General features: G+C 57.4%; 2 protein-coding genes across 3 annotated transcripts in view; both read right to left on the reverse strand.

The window, feature by feature from the left end:
- Positions 1-1982: 1982 nt before the first annotated feature.
- KLHDC7A (kelch domain containing 7A) lies at positions 1983-5332 on the reverse strand. The gene has a single exon (XM_014888387.2). The coding sequence runs from the start codon at positions 5125-5127 to the stop codon at positions 2617-2619; it is 2511 nt and encodes an 836-aa protein (XP_014743873.2). The 5' UTR covers positions 5128-5332; the 3' UTR covers positions 1983-2616.
- Positions 5333-9703: 4371 nt separating this feature from the next.
- The window catches only part of IGSF21 (immunoglobin superfamily member 21), a 39562-nt gene continuing 30588 nt past the window's right edge, over positions 9704-18677 (reverse strand). For both annotated transcript variants that reach the window (XM_014888433.2, XM_088178574.1), the window contains 7 exons: positions 16106-16224; positions 15074-15189; positions 14036-14483; positions 11383-11468; positions 10535-10727; positions 10414-10452; positions 9704-9953 (listed from right to left, as the gene is read on the reverse strand). In XM_014888433.2, the coding sequence (XP_014743919.2) occupies positions 9880-9953; positions 10414-10452; positions 10535-10727; positions 11383-11468; positions 14036-14483; positions 15074-15189; positions 16106-16224 (1075 nt within the window). In that variant the 3' untranslated portion in view covers positions 9704-9879. The remainder of the gene's footprint in view (positions 9954-10413; positions 10453-10534; positions 10728-11382; positions 11469-14035; positions 14484-15073; positions 15190-16105; positions 16225-18677) is intronic.

Below are 18677 nucleotides of genomic sequence, written 5' to 3' on the forward strand. Positions count from 1 at the left end.
CCAAACCTTTGGGATTTGGGAGCCAGGAACGATCGAGACCTTGGGGATTTGGGAGCAGGGAACCAATCAAACTTTTCGGATTTGGGATTTAGGATTGGGGATTGGGGAATGAACCAAACCTTTGGGATTTGGGAGAAAGGAATGAACCAAACCTTCAGGATTCGGGAGACAGGAACAAAACCTCCGGGTCTGAGCGTGGGTTTGCATTTGTCCTTTTCCCTTTATTTTCCCTTTCCCTCATCCCAAAGTCATTCCTGTGCGCTCCCGGCTCCCAGCCCGGGCGTCCTTCCCGGAAGGACAAGCCCGGGATGTCCCCGGCGTTTTTAATCTCCCAAATGCTTCCCAAAATTAATCTTGGAGAGTGCAGGAGCGGGGGAGGGAGCGCTGCCCACGCCCCGTCCTTGGCGTTCATCCCGAGGGAATGCGGGACCGGCGGGATGGGCGGGCAGGAAGGGGTTAAAGGGAAGGTGAAACACGAAACGGTGCCGGGAGAAAGGCGGGATCTGGGAAAGCTTTCCTGGGATGGAAAACAATCCAATGTCCTCTGGAAGGGCTCCAGGGCCTCGCTCCCACCCAGCCGAGAATTCTCCTCTGCGGCGGTCACGGGGAAAGGGCAGAAATGCGGGATTTGGGATGGGACAAGAGGGGTTTCCACCTTCCAAGGGGCTGGAATGCTCCAACACCTGGAATTTGCCGTGGGAAAAGCAGAAATGTGTGGGAGCACGAGCGAGAGGTGACTTCGGAGCGAGGAGTTAAACAATGATGGGCAAAAATAAGGAGTTTTTGGGATGCATGGAATTTCTCGGCTGAAACATCAAAAAAAAAAAAGGGACTCTGGGATATGCGAGACGGGAATTCCAGCGGGATGATCCCTCTGGGATGGCGCCAGGGTGGGAGAAGGAGGCTGGAGTTGGACAGGGATCAAATCTTTGGAATTTGGGAGCTGGGAAAGAACCAAACCTTTGGGATTTGGGAGAGAAGGAGCCAAACCTTCGGGATTTGGGAGCTGGGAAAGAACCAAACCTTTGGGATTTGGGAGAGAAGGAGCCAAACCTTCGGGATTTGGGAGCAGGGAACAAAACGCTCCGGGTCTGAGCGTGCGTTTGGATTTGTCCTTTTCCCTTTATTTTCTCGTTCACCCCCAGGTAATTCCGTCAGCCCCCCCTGGCGCCATTCCAGAGGGATCATCCCGCTGCTGCCGGGCTGGAATTGCTGCCTCCCACATCCCAGAATCTCCTTTTTTGGGGGGTGTTTCAGCCCAGAAATTCCATGAATCCCAAAAACTCCTCGTGGTCCGACACATTCCTGCTTTTCCCATGGCAGCGAGGGGGTCCCTCAACCAGAGCCTAGGCAGGTTCCTTAATTAAAGCGGCCCCGGGTTAATTAATTACTGTGCCCCCAGGTTCATTAATTAACGCAGCCTCCAAGGTTCCCTGTCCTTCGTCCGGAGGTTCCAGGCAGTGCCAGGAATCCTCCCGGCAGCGCTTTGGGACAACGTTAACCCAGGCTCTCCTAAACCACCCCGAAATTCCCCCAAAAACCTGGATTCCCCATCCCTGGAAGTGTCCAAGGCCGGGCTGGAGCAGCCTGGGATAGCGGGAGGTGGAACTGCGGGGATTTCCTTTCCCCCAGCCCCTCTGGAACTGTGGGATATGCAGCGATTTCCTGGAAAAGCTGGGAAAACGGGATGAGGGAGAGTCTGAGCTGGGAAAATCTGGGAAAAGGGGATGGTGGAGTACTGGTCCCAGAAAATCTGGGAAAAGGGGTTGGTGGAGTACTGGTCCCAGAAAATCTGGGAAAAGGGAATGCTGGAGCGCTGTTGCTGCGCTCGCCTCCCCGGAGCTGCCGGCCGTGCCTAATTAGCGATGTCGAACATGCAGCGCGCTCTTGCTTCCAATTAGGCTCGGCTTAAAACGAGGCGCGGGGCTCATGTCACCGAATGTTGGCTTTAATTTCGGCCCAGCTGTGCCTAAACCCCCGGCGTCGCTTTACACAGAGATTAAATACGGAGACCTCCGCTCTGAGGAGGAGCAGGAAGGGAGAGATAAGGAGATAAGAGATACCGAGGCCAGCCCCGAACTCTGTCCCCGAAGGGCGAGGGGCGAGGTGAGGTGTCCGAGCGATGCTGGCAGAGCTTTGGGGACACCTCCCTGCGGACCCCACCTCCACCCTAAACCACCCCACCCGTGTCCGGGTCAACGTTCACCACCTGGAGCCTAAGTCAGGTCTAAATCAGGTCCTAAATCAGGGCCCGGACAGCTGGAGCCCGGGGAGATCCGGGATTTTGCTGCCACCCAAACAAACACGGCCCTGTTTAAACTCCCCTGAGCAAACGAGTCCGCCCAGCTCCTCCCGGCTCTTCCTGGAGCCTCCGAGCTGCGGCTCCCGGCGGCGTCCAAGGCTTGGATCCCTCCCTGCATCCCAGGGAATGGGAAGAGGCCAAATCCAAGGGTTTGATCCCTTCCTACAAACCGAGGAGTGGGAAGAGGCCAAATCCAAGGGTTTGATCTCTTCCTGCATCCCGGGGAAAGGGAACCCTGGGTCCATGGAAGGCTTGGATTGCATAGTTCGGGCTGGGGGCTCCTTCTGCGGCTGCCAGCGTTCCCTGGGGACCCCTCAGAGCGGCGGTGGCTCCGTGTCCCCTTCGGGCAGCACCAGAACTGCGGGCAGGAGGCTCCCGTGGGGCGCCGGGAAGGGCCGCAGCTCCTTGGCCCCAAAGCGCGGCGAGACGGGGTCGGCCAGGAAGCGCAGATGGAAATCGCGGCCGAGGCAGTGGACGAGGCTGCCCAGGGCGGCGCAGCGCAGCCCGGCCGGCTCGGGCAGGGGGTGGCTGGCACAGCGGTACCACAGCCTGGCGCTGGCGCTGCACCGCGACACGGCCACATCGCTGCCACCAGGGCCGCGCCGCAGCTGAAAGCGGTACAGGAAGCCATGGGCGCTCAGCAGCTCGGCCGTCCTGTCCTTGTCGCCGATGGCCGGGCTGGTGGCCCAGCTGTCCCTGCGGGCGTCGTAGCGCAGCAGCAGCGAGCGCAGGGTGCCCCCGGTGACGTAGATGTCCCCGTCGCACGCGGTGGCCGCGTGGGCCACGGCGAAGGTGTCCCTGGGCAGGGCGGCGGCGAAGGCCCAGCGGTCCCGCCGCGGGTCGTAGCGCTCCACGGTGGCCAAGCACTCGCCCCCGATGGCGTACAGGTGGCCGTCCAGGGCCACCAGCTGGCAGTGCGGCCGCGCCTGGCTCAGGGGACAGATGTCGCGCCAGCTGTCGCCCAGGGGGTCGTAGCAGAGCACGCGGCGGGAGGGGCTCCGCTCCCGACCCCCGCCCTCCCCGCCGGGCACCACGAACAGGTAATTGAACATGGGGCACACGGCGCAGCCCCGCCCGGCCACCTCGGCCGGCAGCTGGCACAGCTGGCACCAGCGGTCCTCGTCCTCGTCGTAGTAGCAGAGGCGGCCGCGGCGGTGGCCGGGCTCGGCCGGGGGGACATCGGCCACCACCAGGCGCGGCCTCCCCCGGCTCCGCAGCGCCAGGAGCAGCTCCCGCTCGCCGGCGTTGAGGCGGCCGTAGATGTGGGGGGAGCGCAGCACCTGCAGGAGGTGCTGGCTCATCACCTGGAGAGCTTCGTCCTGCAGCCCCCGCAGCTGCCGCGCCTTGGCCGAACGCAGAACCTCGGAGCAGTTCCCCAGGTGCACCTGGGCGGGTGGAGACCCTTGGGACGGCTCAGGACCCGCAGCTGGAACCTCACCGGCCATCCCGAGGGTGCTGCCGTTCCGGCCGGGGGAAGGTGTCTCGGGAGGGCTCTCCATGCTCTCCTGTGCAGCTGTGGAGGTGTCGGGATCAGGAATTCCCAAAGCTGGATTCTCCCCCTGCGTTCCGGAGCTCCGCGGCTCTGTCTGGCCGCGCTCTCCGCGGCTCTGGGATGTCCCCGTGGGGACGAAGGGCAGGGACGTCCTCCTGGACACCGTCTCGGAGATGGACTGCACGAAGTAGTCGTAGACTTTGCCCCGCAGGCCAGGCCCGGGCGAGCTGTCCCTATCCTTGTCCCCGCGCTCCGGGACGAGGTTCTCCTCCACCTGGATCTTGGCCACCGAGGAGAAGCAGTAGGAGGTGTCCGAGCCCTCCTCGCTCGCCGTCATCAGCAGCCCCAGGCTGGAGGTGACGCTGAGGGTCCGGACTGTGCCCGCGCTGCCCTCGCTGCTCCTCCCGGCTCCAGCCGGATCCTGCTCCGTGCTCTGGGCACATTCATCCCCCTCTGTCCGGGCATGGCAAACCCCCGAGGAACGCCCGGAGCTCGGGGCAGGTGCGTCCCTGTCCCTCCCTGCGGGGCTGCGCCAGGCCCCGGCCTCGGCCCCGGGGTCGTGGGAGCCCAGCTCGCTTCCCAGCAGAATTCCTGGCTTATTTCCCAGCTCGATTCCTGCCTTGCCTCCCAGCTCCATTCTCGACTCACTTCCCAGTTTGCTTCCTGGTTCGCTTCCCTGCTCACTTCCCAGCTCCATTCCTGACTTAATTCCCAATTTATTTCCCAGCTTGTTTCCCAGTTCGATCCCCGTCTCGTCTGTCTGCTCACTTCCCGACTCATTTGCTGGCTTCGTTACCAATTTGCTTCCTGGCTTTCTTCCTGGATTATTTCCCAGCCTGGTTCCCGACTTGTTTCCTGGCTCTTTTCCCGGCTCATTTCCCGTCCAGCTCCTGGGATCAGTCCCCATCTCAACCCCTGCTTCTCTTTCTGATTTAATTCCCAGCTTCCATCCCAACTCCCTCTCTGTCCTGGCCGGACCGAGCGAGGCTTTCCTGGGAATCAACCCGAGCTCGGAACTCACCTCCTCTTCCTCCTCCTCCTCACTCCTTGGAAAACTCTGCTCCCCGCGAAGAACTGCGTGCTGCATCCCGAGGCCATTCCCAGATTTGTCCCCCCCATCCCTCCTCCTCCTCCTCCTCCTCACACCCCCATCCCGGTTTTCCCCATCCCGGTTTTCCCGCTGCTCTCCCGGCGGGATTTTTCCCGGGGGAGGAGAGCGGTTCCTATAGAACCTGAAGGCCAGGGACAGGAGCAGCAGCGCGGCCGCCGACAGGAGCAGCTTCCCGGGCAGCTGCATGTCCGAGTGCCAGGCCGGGGGCACCCGCTGGGGCATTTTTCCATGCGGGAATGCCGAGGAGCCGATTAATGATTTGCCGGGAGAGGCCGGAGCGCGGCGGGTTGGGACAAGGTGACTTTGAGCGGGCAGAGCTGGCAGGAGGCTTCCGGAGGAGCCGCGAATGTTTGGGATGGGCTGGGCTCCAGGGAAAGGTGCAGCCCAGGGAAACCGAGAGAGAGGCTCGGGGAAGAGCACAAAGGCAGGGAAAATATCCCCGGGGAGCTGCGTCTCCTTTGTGGTGCTTTAAAAAGGGTCACGCAACGAAAAAGGAGGGGGAAGAAAAAAAAGTTGTTTTGCCCAAAGTCTCCTCATCCCTCGGTGCTCCCGGAAAAGGGAGGGAGCAGCAGCCCGGAGCCCTTTGGGCTGATGCCGAGCAGCTGCTCCGCCGCACGGCCGGGTGACGAATTCAGCGGCTGATTCAGTGATTAATTAATTCAGTGATTAATTAATTCAGCGGCCCTCGTTTTCCACGCGCTGCCTAACGAGGGCTGACGGGACAGAGCCCCGGAGCTTGTGGGGTCTCTCGGAGCTGGTGGAAAAGGAGCTGGGGGCTTCGGGAAGGGGAAAAATCCCGGCGCTGGGGAGGAAATCGAGGCTGGAGCTCAGCTGCAGCTGTGGGCACGAGGAGAGGGGTGAAGGGATGAATAAAAGCAGGGAGAAATTCGGGATGTGAAGGGAGGGGAGTTGTCATTCCTGAGGGACGCCGCAGGGATTGGTGCCACCGTGGGGAAACTGAGGCACGGCAGGGCTGCATTATCCCCCCGGGAAGGTGCTGGTGGTGGATCTGCTCCTGGCCTGAATTCCAAAGATTCCAGGGAATTCTTGTCCCCCAAAATGCAGCAAAGCTTGGATTGTGGTGGGGGAAAGGCGGGAGCCTGGGGAATGGCATCTCTTCCCAGCACTGCCAAGGGAGCGGAATTCAAAGGGATCCAACTCAGCTCCTGCTCCCCAAGGGAACATCCGAGAGAGGCGGAAAAAAACCCAAAACAAACGAGGAAAGAAAGAGCCAAACTAGGGGTGGGGGTGGGTGGAAGCTCCTGTTTTCACTCAGGGGCTCGCTCCCTGCTGGCTCCATCCCAATCCGGTGGGATCTTCCCAGGGGATGAACCCAGGGGATGTGGGGGTGACGTCTCCCAGCCCGTGGGTGCCTGCGCTGGGGTTGGGCCTTGCCAGGGGTCTCCAGTGGGAGGTGGGAGCTCAGGAACTCATTCCCAGTGTCCTCAACTTCCCAAACCCCATCCCAATGGAGCAGCCGATCCCCACCAGGTGCTTCCGAGGTTTTGGGATGGGGTGGAGCCTCTGAACCCCCTCGGGGCAGGTTCTGCACCATCCCTGGCATCCCTGAGCGTTGAGGAGTGCCCCTGCCCAGGCTGGGACGCTGAAATTCCTGGAACAGCTGAAATTCCCATGATGGAGAGGATGGGGCTGGGTCTCCCAGACCCTCCAGGGCTGCTCTCAGCTGGAGGATCTCGTCCCAAACCCCAACAATGTTTTTATATCCCTGAAAAGGATGGAAAGGGAGCACAGGAATGACACTCCCCGGGCTGGTTTGGCACTCTGGGATCCCTGCGCTCATCCCTGCTGGGAACACGGATCCACCGATGGCCTTAGGGAATATTTGGGATGTTGTCCCCTTGTGTGGGGAAATGCAGCACGAAAGAGCTTGGGGGAATGAATTAAGACATTTGGATTAAAAGCTGGGTTTTGGAGCGTGGGAGGTGCCGTGCATCTAAAACAGCGCCAGCCAAGCTCACCCAGCCTCTCTCCTCCATCCTGTTCAGGATAGAGCCCCAAAATCCATCCCTGGGGGGCTCGGTGTGGCCAAACCCTTGGGAAAAGGAAAATTTCTCCTGCCTGGAAGCCCGGGCGGTGCCGGAGCGGAGGGAGCGGGGCCGCATGTGGAGTCTGGGCACGCGTTCCTGGACTCGGATAATTGGGAAAGGGTCTGGCGGCCGTGACCTCCTGGGCCCTTCACCGCTCCCTGCCGGGGCTTTTATCCCGCGCTGGATCTACAAAGATCCCGGAGCTCGGGAGCCGGGAAGGAGGAGGAGGATGAATTATTCATGTGCTCGGCAGCCCCGTGAACCCAGCCGGTAACGAGGGGGGAAGGCGGGGGAGGCACCGAGCGAAGCTCCCGCTGACTTTCCTGCAGGGCCGGAGCATCCCTGGCTCCTGCTATCCCAAAGAATCCATGAATTCCGCTGGATAAATCCCCATTTATCCCTGCCTGCCATGTGAGGGGAGCGAGAGAAGCAGCGCTGACGTCTCGGTGCTTGTGACTCTAATTGAGCGTAATTACCTCTTCCAAATCTGCTCAAACCTTTTTCAAAGTCCCCTGGAACTCGGGAACATCGATAACGCCGCTCCTCTGGGGTTTTCAGCTGCCGTCAGCCCCTCGCGAAGGCGCTGCGGTTGTTTTTTCTTTTTTTTTTTTTTCCCGAGCTAATCAGATCTCCTCGGAAGGCTGTCAGGAGCGGATCTGTCAGCTCTCATCAATAATGGAACAACCGGAGCCGCTCCTTTCCCCTCCAGCCTCCTCCTGCATTATTCACTGCCAGCGCCTCAAACAACGGCATCGGGAATGGGGGGAAAAGGGGATTAACTGGGGTCCCCTGCTATTACTCGGAGGGGGCAGGAGGTGGAGGTGGGTCCAGCACAGCGTGGATGGTTCCCGATGGTGGGATGGAATCCTTTTGTGTCTCTCCTTTCGGAGGGAATTTGGGAAAACAGGCAGCAGCTCTGCCCAAAATGAGGAGAAACTCCCAAATCTCCTCACTCGTCTGTCTGTGCCGTCGCTGGGAATGTCCCCACCTTTGGATGATCCATCCACGCCAGAATCCCTGGGAAAAGACCTGAGCATCCCGAATCGGTGTGGATTTGGGATTGAAGGCTCACCAAGCCCGGCATTGTTCCCTTTGGTGGGATGGAATCCCTTTGTGTCTCTCATTTTGGAGGGAATTCGGGAAAACAGACACCAGTTCTGCCCCAAAATGACGAGAAAAATCCCAAATCCCCTCACTCATCTGTCTGAGGGTCCTAAACTTTGGCCAATCCGTCCACACCAGAATCCCTGGAAAAGGGATTTTCCCAGGGATTTTTTCCTAGAGCATCCCGAATTGGGGCGGATTTAGGATGCAGACCCACCGAGCCGCTGGCTTCGGACATCCCGGCACTCCTGAAGTGGCACCGAGCGGAGCCGGTGATGGCCCCGCCACTGGAATCGCTCCTCCTCGTTTCCAAGGTTCCGGGAATGCTCCTCATTTCCACGGTTCTGGGCTAAACCCGCCACATTTGCATTTAAATGGAGCTTCCGGCGGCTGGAAATGCTCGATTTTCCAAGCGAGGAGGCCTAATGGCTGTTTAATCCTGGCGGTTGTTTAATTACGGCGGGATGAGGCCCCTGGAGCGGCTCCGATCCGTGAGGAAGGAGAGAAGGATCCATGGGAGGGGCTCTCCAGAATGTGGGGGGAAACTGAGGCACGGAGAATTCCCAAAGAAACGACGCTTCCTCTGAAAAAAATGAAGACTTTCTGCTCATCTGTGGAGTGAAAGTGCAGATCCGGTGGGATCGGGGTGCTTGGATCTCATTCTTTCGGGATGGAAGCAGAGCTGCTGATCCTCCCACACATCCCAGCTGGTCTCGATCCAAACGATAAAACTCCAGGATTTTTTTATGGGAAGGAGCTCTGGAGCTGCCGTGGGTTCGTTCAGCTCCTCTGAGGCTGGAAAAGCAGCGAGGTTGGCAACAGAGCAGGGAAGGGCTGAAATCTGCTTAATAATAATTAATCATCACGGTAATAATGATGCTTAGCACTCGTGCAGGTCTTTGGGAAGATGAGGCGCCACATGGATAATCCTCCAGGATTAAGAGTTTCGGGAGGAAAAGGCTTGGGACCACCCCATCCTTGGGATCCTTTCCCCCAGGGACATCCTGGCCCACAGCTGGATGCTCCAAAACAAGAAAAAGCAGCCTGGAAAACCTCCAGGATCGGGGCAAAACCACCTGGATTTTGCCAGGAACCACCTGGATTTTGCCAGGAGCCATCGTGCTGCAGGGTTGGCACCATCCCGGGTGGGAATGGCTGGATCTGTCCCGTTTCCATGGGGACAGCTGGCCACAATGCCCACTGCCAACGGGACGCGCTCAAGTGTGAGCGCTGACATTTGGGGTCGGGAGCCGCCTGTCACTTGTCATTCCTCAGCCAGCCCGGGACCAGTGGCACGCACGGGCCCTGGCTCCCAGCACAGCCGGAATCCCACGGGATAAACCCGGTGATCCAGGACTTTGGGGCTCCCGGCATCACCTGCGGGGCCTTGCCAGGACTGGGGACGTGTGCAGGTCCTCACCCTGGGGAGACGAGGCCTGGAGCATCTCGGGGCTGTGGGAATGCTGCACTTGGGTTTTTCCAGGGAAAATTTGGCCCTTGAATCCTGGAGTGCTCCTGCCCCCCCTTCCAAGACTTTGCAAAGAACCCGAGATGGAGGAGGGAACCCCAAGACGGAGCTGGGAACCCCGAGATGGAGCTGGGAACCCAAACACAGGTAAAACATGAATTAAGACCTTCTCCCAGGAGAGGTTTTCGTTTTTCCCTTTAATTCAATCATCTGAGGAAGCCAAGACACGGAAAGAGACCGAGACTGTCGAGAGTATAGAAAAAAAAAAAAGAGCGGGAGACCGGATGGCTGGAGGCAGGAACGCCGGGAGGAGCCGGGCAGAGGTGGAGGAGGAGAGGGAAGAGCAGTGAAACTTCACGTGAGCTCCAGGATCACTGTCAGGGTGAGCGCCAAAACGAATCTGAAGCCGCAGTGGCCGGGGAGTGAACCTGGAGAGGAGGAAAAAGGGATCAGGAGTTCAGGGAGCCACATCCCAGTGCTGGGGGTCAGAGCAGGACCGGGGCACCGCTGGTTAGGAAGTGGATTCCTCCTGAAAATTGCCCTGGGGGTTGGGGGGGTCAGGCGGAGGTGAGGGATGGGGTGGGAGCGTCTGTGGGGCTGCTTTCGGTGAGGATGATCCTGAGGACACGAGAGAGGGCTGGGAATGAGGCAAAGAGAAATGGGTGAGGGCTGGGAATGAGGCAAGGAGAGATGGAAAAGGGCTGGGACGAGTCAAGGAAGGATGGGCAAGAGCTTGGGACAAAGCAAGGAGAGATGGGAAAGGGCTTGGAGTGAGACAAGGAGAGGTGGCCCGGGGTGTGGGCCAGGGCAAGGCCAGCCCCTCTCTGCACGGCCCTTCCCTCCCCGAGCATTCCCATGGAAATCCCAAACGCCACCAGCACCACTCACCATTGGAGTCCTCTGGACCTCTGGGAATATTCGGGTTTTCTGACGGGAAACAAAGAGCAGAGACACAGTTTTAGGGGGGAGGAGGCGAGCGGGGACCCGCGGGGGGCGGGCAAGGCCGTACCAAAGACGATGAGGCGCGTGTGGGTGTCGGTGGAGCCCAGCGGGTTCTGGGCCGTGCAGCGGTACATGGAGCCGTTGAGCTCGGCCGGGACCCGCTCCAGCACCAGCTCCTTGCCGTCGTGCTCGGCGCTGCCGTCCAGCAGGCGGCTGCCCACGCGCGTCCACGTGAACAGCGGCTCCGGGAACACCTCGTTCTGCAGGGACAGGGGAGCGTGAGAGGGGAGCAAACCTGGAGATGGAATCAGCAAATCTGGCTTGGGTTGGGGTTGGGTCTGGGTCTGGGTTTAGATTTGGGTTTGGGTTTGGGTTTGGGTTTGGGTTTGAGTTTGGGTCTGGGTTTGGGTTTGAGCTTGAGTTTGGGTTTAGGTTTGAGTTTAGGTTTGTGCTTGGGTTTAGGTTTGGGTTTGAGTCTGAGCTTGAGTTTGGGTTTGAGCTTGGGTTTAAGTTTGAGTTTGAGTCTGAGCTTGAGTTTGGGTTTGGTTCTGACTTTGGGTTTGAGTTTGGGTTTAGGTTTGAGTCTGAGCTTGAGTTTGGGTCTGGGTCTGAGTCTGGGTTGGAGTTTGGGTTTGAATATGGTATGAATCTGGGTTTAGGTTTAGGTTTGAGTTTGGGTTAGAAGGGACCTTTTAACTGCACCCATCCCACCCCTGCCATGGACACCTTCCCCTGTCCCAGGCTGCTCCAAGCCCCACCCAACCTGTCCTGGGACACTTCCAGGATGGAACAGCCACAACTTCGGCCAACCCATCCCAACGCAGGGACCGTGATGCCACCAAGGCCACCAAGCCAGTCCCACAAATCCTTGGATCAAGTCTGTCCATTGGCCTGTGCTGCCACGGGAACGCTGACCTGGAAGCCCTGCACCAGGATCCGCACGGTGTCCCCCACGCGCGCCCTCGTCGGGGTCATCGTGATCTTCGGACCCTTGGGAGCCACTGCACGGGGAGGGGACAGGAGGAGCCGTCAGTGCCACGCGGCATTGCCGGCACCGGGGCTGCCCTTGGCGGGGTTAACGAGGCTCTGATGGACGATCCCGGCCCCGAGGGGTGACAGCTCCGTGATTGATGGCCGGGCTGAGTGACACCAGAATGACGGATGGACAGGGAGGGAAGGAGCCCCCGGGCGGGAGAAGCGTGAGGCTGATGGATGGCTGGGATGGGATGGATTGATGGCAAGGAATTATTTCCCAACCCGGCCCTTCCCCGCTCGGAAAAAAATGGCCAAGAAGGATCCGGTTGGTTTGAAACCACAGAGGAGCATTCCCAAAAAACGTGGCCTTGGTGAGTCTCACCCAGGTGCCGTTAGCACAGGAGACAACCCCAAAGCCTGGCTGGCACAAAATCCCATGGACAGTATGGAAAAAAACATGAATTCCTTTTCCTGTGCCAGGTAGGGATGCTCCTCCACTGTAATGGAGGGACACCCCACAGGATCTGCTCCTGCTTCCACCTGGGGTTGTGCAGATGTCCCTGCTGGGCCAAAAATGGGATGGGACATCCCAGGAGCTTCCTGGACTTTCATGGAAGGAGAAGAGGAATCGGGCAGGAGCGAGGCTGTGCTTTGGGTGGTTGGTTCACCTTTGTCCATCCAAGCTTTGTCATGGATGAGACAAAATGGACCTGGACACAAGCCTGGCAGGACACAGAGGGACAAAGAGCCACCAGGGAGCTGTGGTGGAGAACACTGGAAGCCCTTGGAATGGCCACCCCTACCCTGGGATGCTCTGCCTGGACACCCCACAGACCATGGACTGCTCTTTTCATCGGGGATGCGGCCCTCTGGAGCAGGACCACGCAGGATGCGCTGAAGATGATCCCACCATGCCCTGGTTGGAACCAAAAGGCAGCTTTTGGGCTGGTGTTGGGTTTAATGGGAATATCTTGTCTTTTATTGAGAATCTATATTTTATATGTATTTATAGTGTGTATTTATACTATGGATGTGGGGAATGGGTTAAGGGGGATCTGCTGGGATGGTGCCCAAAAAATGGGTGTGGATGGACACCCCAGGAGCTGCAGAGACACCTGGGCACGAGGAGAGCCCTGGATTTGGGGGCTGAGCTTTGCCAATGCAGCTCTTGGACCTCCTGGGCAGGAGCAGCAAAGCCATGAGGTCTTGGCCTTGGATCTAAACCCAAAGAGCTCAGGAAGTGGGAAATGCAGAAATTCCGTAGGTTTTGGATGCTGGGGAAGAGATTTAATGTGAAGACATCAGGAAGCCAAGGAGAAACTCTCCAGGAGATGATGAGGAGCCAAGTGCTCCACTTGGCTGGGAGCAAAGCCCAGGATGCTCCACCTGGCTCGAGGCTGGGAGAGCCTTTCCAGAAGAGTGTCCTGAGGCTGGAAAACCCCGTGGAGAACTCAGCCTCTTCCAGCGGGAGCCAGGAGAGGGGAGGGGAGCCCCAGGAAAGGTGAGAGATGGTGAAGGACCCATGGATCCCCTGGAGGAGCTTCTGCTCTTCCAGGGGCCTGGAGATGTGGGGAGCCAAATTCCCTGGATTCAGTCCCATCAACCTGTCACAGCTCCATGGGCAGGAGCCAGCTCAGGAATTCCCTTCCTGGCAATTCCCACTGGGATGAGCTTTGTGGCAGCCAGTAAGGGTAATGGGATGTCCTTGGATCTCCTGGGACTGGGATGGAGGTGACAGCTCCATTTCCATCTCCAGCACCTCCTTCCTGCTCATCCTGGGGAACAGAATTCCCCAAAAATCCTCTTTATCCCAGGAAACCCTGCCCTAAACACTGCCCATGGCTGCGGGGTGCATAAACCCCTGGGAAATCCCTTCTCCTGCCTGATGGACATCCCAGATTCCCTCGTCTCATCCCAAGTTTTGTGGAGCTTTGGTATCACCACCTCTATCCCAATGCAGCCCCATGAGATCGCCACACCTGCCTGAAAAATCCCAGAAGAAAAGGAGAAGAACAAAAGGAGAGAAAAAATGAATGCAAAGAAAGCAAAACACTTGGAATTAAAATTAAAAAACCCTAGGGAAGAGCTTAGAAAAAACAGGGGGGAGGGTGCCAAAAAAGAAAAGAAAATGAAAAAAATGGGAGAAAAATGAGGAGGAAAAAAAAAGAAAAAAAAAGCCAAAAAATTGAAAGAAAATACAAAAAATTAAAAGGAAAAAAACAATAAAAAAAGAGGGAGAAAAGGCCAAAAACAGTTAAAAAAGCAAAAAAAAAAATTTAAAAGGCCAAAAATTGGGGGGGGAGGGGAAGGGCAAAAAATGGAGAGAAAAGCCAAAAATTTCAAAGGGGAAAGAAGGCAGAAAAAAGAGCAGGCCAAAAACAGTGAAAAAAGCAAAAATTATTTTAAAAGGCCAAAAATGGGGGGGAAAGGCCAAATAATGAAGACAGAAAAGACAAAAAACGAAGACAGAAAAGCCTAAAACTGGAGAGAAAGTCCAAAAAATAAGAAGAGGAAAGCCAAAAAAAGACCAAAAAAAATTCCAAAAATGGACAAAAGTGGCAAAAATCCCCAGGAAAGCCCCGAATCGGCTCACCGAGCGTGACCTCAGACTGCATGGGCATGGAGAGCGCCGGGTGCTTGACCTCGCAGCTGAACAGGGCCTCGTTGTCGATCTGCGGGTTCAGGGTCCACGTGAGCGTGGCCCTGGCCTCGACGGTGCCGTCGCTGACGGGCGCGTGCGTGTGCCGGAAGTAGTAGATGGGCTCGGCCATGTGCACCCAGCGCGGGAATTCCCGGCTCACCACCGTCTCGGGAATGTTTTCCGTCACCGCATCGCGCTCGGCTGCCAGCCCCCGCGGTGGATCCGCCGTGGGGAAGGGGTTTCCCATTCCCAGCTCGCCTTCGGCCGCCAGCGATTTTGGCACCTTGGTGTCGTCCAGGTCGCGGTGCAGGAGGTTCCGGGGGGCCCAGCTGCTGGCGCCGGCCGGCGGCTCCGGCAGCGGGGTGGCCTCGATGGGCTCCCCGTCCCGTTTGAAGTACACCTGGAGGGGACAAAGGGGACAGTGAGTGTGGCGGGGGTGTCCCCAGAGTCCCTTTGGATGGAAATTTGTGGACACACACATTCAGAGAGCTGGGGAATTACAGCTTGGAAATTCTTGTCAGGCCTGGATTTCTCCTGACTCTCAGCTCCATTCCCAGGCTGACAAGCTGACTGCAGCTTCAGTTAGGGAGGAGTCTCCCAGGGTGAGAACATGGTGACAAACAGAGTGGAATTCATCACCAACATTAACCCCTGGTGTCTTTCCCGTGGGACACATCCTGAGGTGCTGTCCCAAGGATGTTTTTCCCAATTGTCCAATGAGCTCCTGTCCTGTCCTGGCTGCACTAACACACTTTAAATCCGGGCTGTCTGTACAATAAATTGGCCTTTTTTCCCCAAAGAGCTCCGTGTGTGTTGCTGTCCTTTCTCTCTCCTTGCAGTGCAGTAACCACATAAATTCTTCCCGGGGAAAGATGGGATTTGGGAAGCGGGTTTGGCCCGATGGAAGAGCACAGGGATCAGTGGATTTATGGAGGAGGTGTTTGGTTATTGCGGGTGTCAGTGGGAGGGATGATCCCACCGGGAGCTCACCAGTGGCGCGGGTTTCCCGCCAGACACCACACACACCAGGGTGAAGTTCTGTGCCTGGTAGCGGCTGAAGGGCGCCGGGGTGTCCGCAGCCAGCACCGAGATGGACGTTGGGGGAGCTGCCAGGGCACAGCCGGGAGGTCAGCATGGAGTCCTCAACAACCCCCACCCCATCTTCATCCTTCATCTTTATCCCCATCCTCCTCTTCATCCCCATCATCATCCCCATCCTCATCCTCCTCCTCATGTCCGTCCTCATCCTCATTCCCATCCTTATTCCCATTCCCATGTCCATCTTTGCTCCCATTCCTGTCCCCACCTCCAAGCCATTCCCTGTCCTAATCCCTGTCCCTATCCTTGTCCTGTCCTTCCTCCCATTCTTGGCCCATCTCCATCCTTAGCACATCCACAAATTCATCCCCATCCTCTTCCTCCTCCTCCCTCCCCCCATCCCAATCCCTAAACCCATGGCCATCCTCCTCCCCATGCTCATCCCATTCTCCATTCTCCTTCCTATCCCCATCCCTGTCCCCATCCTTGCTCCATCCCCATCTTCTTCCCCATCCTCATTCCCATGGCATCCTCCTCCCTCTCCCCATGTTATCCTCATTATTATCCCCATTTCCATTCCCACTCCTATTTCCATTCCCATTCCTATTCCCCCTCTCATTTCCATCTCCCTTCCCATTCCAATCCTTGATCCCATTCCCATGGCCATTTTACTCCCCATGTTCATCCCATTTCCCGTTCTCCTTCCTATCCCTGTCCCTAGCCATGTCCCATCCCCAGCTTCATAACCATTCCCATCCTCATGGGGATCCTCATCCCTCTCACCACACCATCCTCACCCTCATCCCCATCCCTGTCCTTGTCCCTGTCCTTGTCTCCATTTCCATTTCCATTCCCACCCCCATCCCCATTCCCATTCCCATCCCCATTCCTACCCCGAGGATGGCAGAATGATCCCAATCCCTGCTGTTCCCACACCCTGAGACCCCGCAGTGGTTTTCCCTCAATCCCGATCCCGGTGCTCACCCATCACGTTCAGGAACACATTCCCAGAGGCCAGGACCACCTTCTCCCGCGTGGCTCGGTCGTAGATGCCCACATGGCACTCGTAGGGACCATTGTCCGAAATCCGGACCTCGGGAAGGCTGCGGAGGAGGGACAGCACTCACCATCCATCCCCACCCCATTTTCCTGTGGGATTCATCGGTCAGCACCCGGATATCGTGGCATTGGACAGGGATCAATAAACTCTTAATAACTCCAAAGCTGCGGGAGGAGCTCAGGAATGCTTTAGCAGCCGGAGTTCCCTGGCACTGACTTCTCTAAGGCGAAGGAATTGTGTTATTGGAAGAACACTTGGATGGGAGCACAAATCCATGACCATGGACACCGCCTAGCCATGGAATGCCAATGGAAAGCCTCGGCACTGGCCCTGCCAGGCCAGCACAGCAAAGCAGAGGAGAAAAGAAGCAAATCCCAAATTCTGGGTGAACCCGGAGCACTCATCGATCCACCTGTTATCCAGAGGCTTTAGATGGACTTGGGGAAAACAGGAGAGGAGGAGTTGTGCCAAAGGATCGCTGCTGCTGGAGCTGGGAATGCTCTGGAGGCTGCACAGGAATCACCTCACTGATGGGCAGCAGCCTGGCTCCCTGGCTGGAGACATCCCGCCTTTCAGCTCCTCACAATCCCACCTTTCTGATCCTCACCATCCCCCCTTTCTGCCCCTCACCATCCCACCTTTCTGATCCTCACCATCCCACCTTTCTGATCCTCACCATCCTCCCTTTCTGCCCCTCACCATCCCACCTTTCTGCCCCTCACCATCTCACAGTTCTGATCCCCAGTTTCCCACTTCTCTGCTCCCCACCATCCCATCTTTCTAATCCTCACCATCCCACCTTTCTGGTCCTCAGCATCCCTTTTTTGGACCAGAGAATCCCACCTTGTTGGTCCTCAGTATCCCATTTTTCTGATCCTCACCATCCTACCTTTCTGCTCACCATCCCACTTTTCTGATCCCTAGAATCCCACTTTTCCTGTCCTCACCATCCCCCATTTATGCTCCTCACCATCCCAATTTTTTGGTTCATACCATTCCCCCTTTCTCATCCTCAGTGTCCCACTTTTTTGGTCCTCAGCATCCCAATTTTCTGGCCAACAGCATCCCACTTTTCCATTCAGCAGCACCATCCCATCCCATCCCATCCCATCCCATCCCATCCCATCCCATCCCATCCCATCCCACAGTGCCAGTTGGCACCATTCCACCTTCCCTGCTGGCAGCACCGTCCCTCCTCACCAGCTGGGAGCATCCCACATTTCCAGCCAATATCCCACCCCACCTCTCCTGCTGGTCCCACCCCTCCTTGCTGGTCTGCAGCTTCCTACCTCCCTGGCTGGAAGCATCATCCCAACTTCTCCAGCTGGAACCATCCCACCTTCCCAGTCGGAAGCATTATCCCACCTCACTGCCTGGAACCATCCCACCTTCCCGGTTGGAAGCATTATCCCACCTCAGTGGATGCTGACATCCCGCCTGTCCAGCTGGAAGCCTCCCACCTTTCCAGCTGGCGTCACCCCACCTCCCTGCCCGGGAACATCCGGCCTTTCCAGTCGGAAGCGTTATCCCAGCTCTCCAGCTGGCATCACCCCAGTTCTCCAGCTGGAAGAATCCCGCCTTTCCAGTTGGGACCATTATCCCACTCCACCATCCAGAAGTCTTATCCTGCTTTTCCAGCAACCTTCCACCTCTCCAGCTGTCACTGCCATTCCGCTGTTGTGGAGGAGAGCATCCCAGCACCATCCCACCTTCCTGTTGGCTGAATTCCCTCTTTCCAGGAGATCCATCCTTCCTCTCCAGCTGACAGCATTCCCACTTTCCAGGAGATCCATCCCTCCTGTCCAGCACCCTCATCCCACCTCATCCATCCCATGGACAGGAGCGATCCCCTCATGGAGCACACAGGTTAAAAATCCCGCTCAGGGGAATTTTCACTTCCAGGGAGGTTCCAGCTCTGCTTTTCCCTTCTCCCAGACCCGTCTGCTTCCTGCTCCAAGGGTCCCCCAGAAGTGACCATTCCCTCCTTTCCATGGAAACACTTCCAACCCTCCACCATCTGCTCCAGCCTCCGATTATCCCCACACGGATCAGGAATCTCCTCCTAGCAGCATTTCAGAGCAGCTCTGATCCCACTCCATTGTTTTTGGAAGGATTCTTTTGGATTTGCACGTGGATTTTGGGGCCTGACCGGCTCGGTTTGGTATTCCCAAGGATGGGAGACAGGGAACAACTGGCCCTGAAAAGGCAAATGCTCGATCACAGGAGAAAACGCTTGGGAACATGGAAGAAAACGGGATTTGTAAATTCCTAAAGCAGCACCGTAGGAAGAGGATGGAATTTTAATCAAGGGAAAGGAAAAAAATACGGGATTGGAGAGGCTGGATCTGCCCCAGCTTTGCTCCTCACTGCTCAGAGCTGGGATGGAAACAGGAGGCACCGGCAGCCCCTGGGCTGCGCTGATAAGGCTGGAAAAGCACTGATAAGGAATCAGGGAAATGCTGAATGGAATGGGAAAACACTGATAAGGAACCGGAA

Source organism: Sturnus vulgaris, chromosome 25, assembly GCF_052056855.1.
Source record: "Sturnus vulgaris isolate bStuVul1 chromosome 25, bStuVul1.hap1, whole genome shotgun sequence".
Taxonomy (NCBI): domain Eukaryota; kingdom Metazoa; phylum Chordata; class Aves; order Passeriformes; family Sturnidae; genus Sturnus; species Sturnus vulgaris.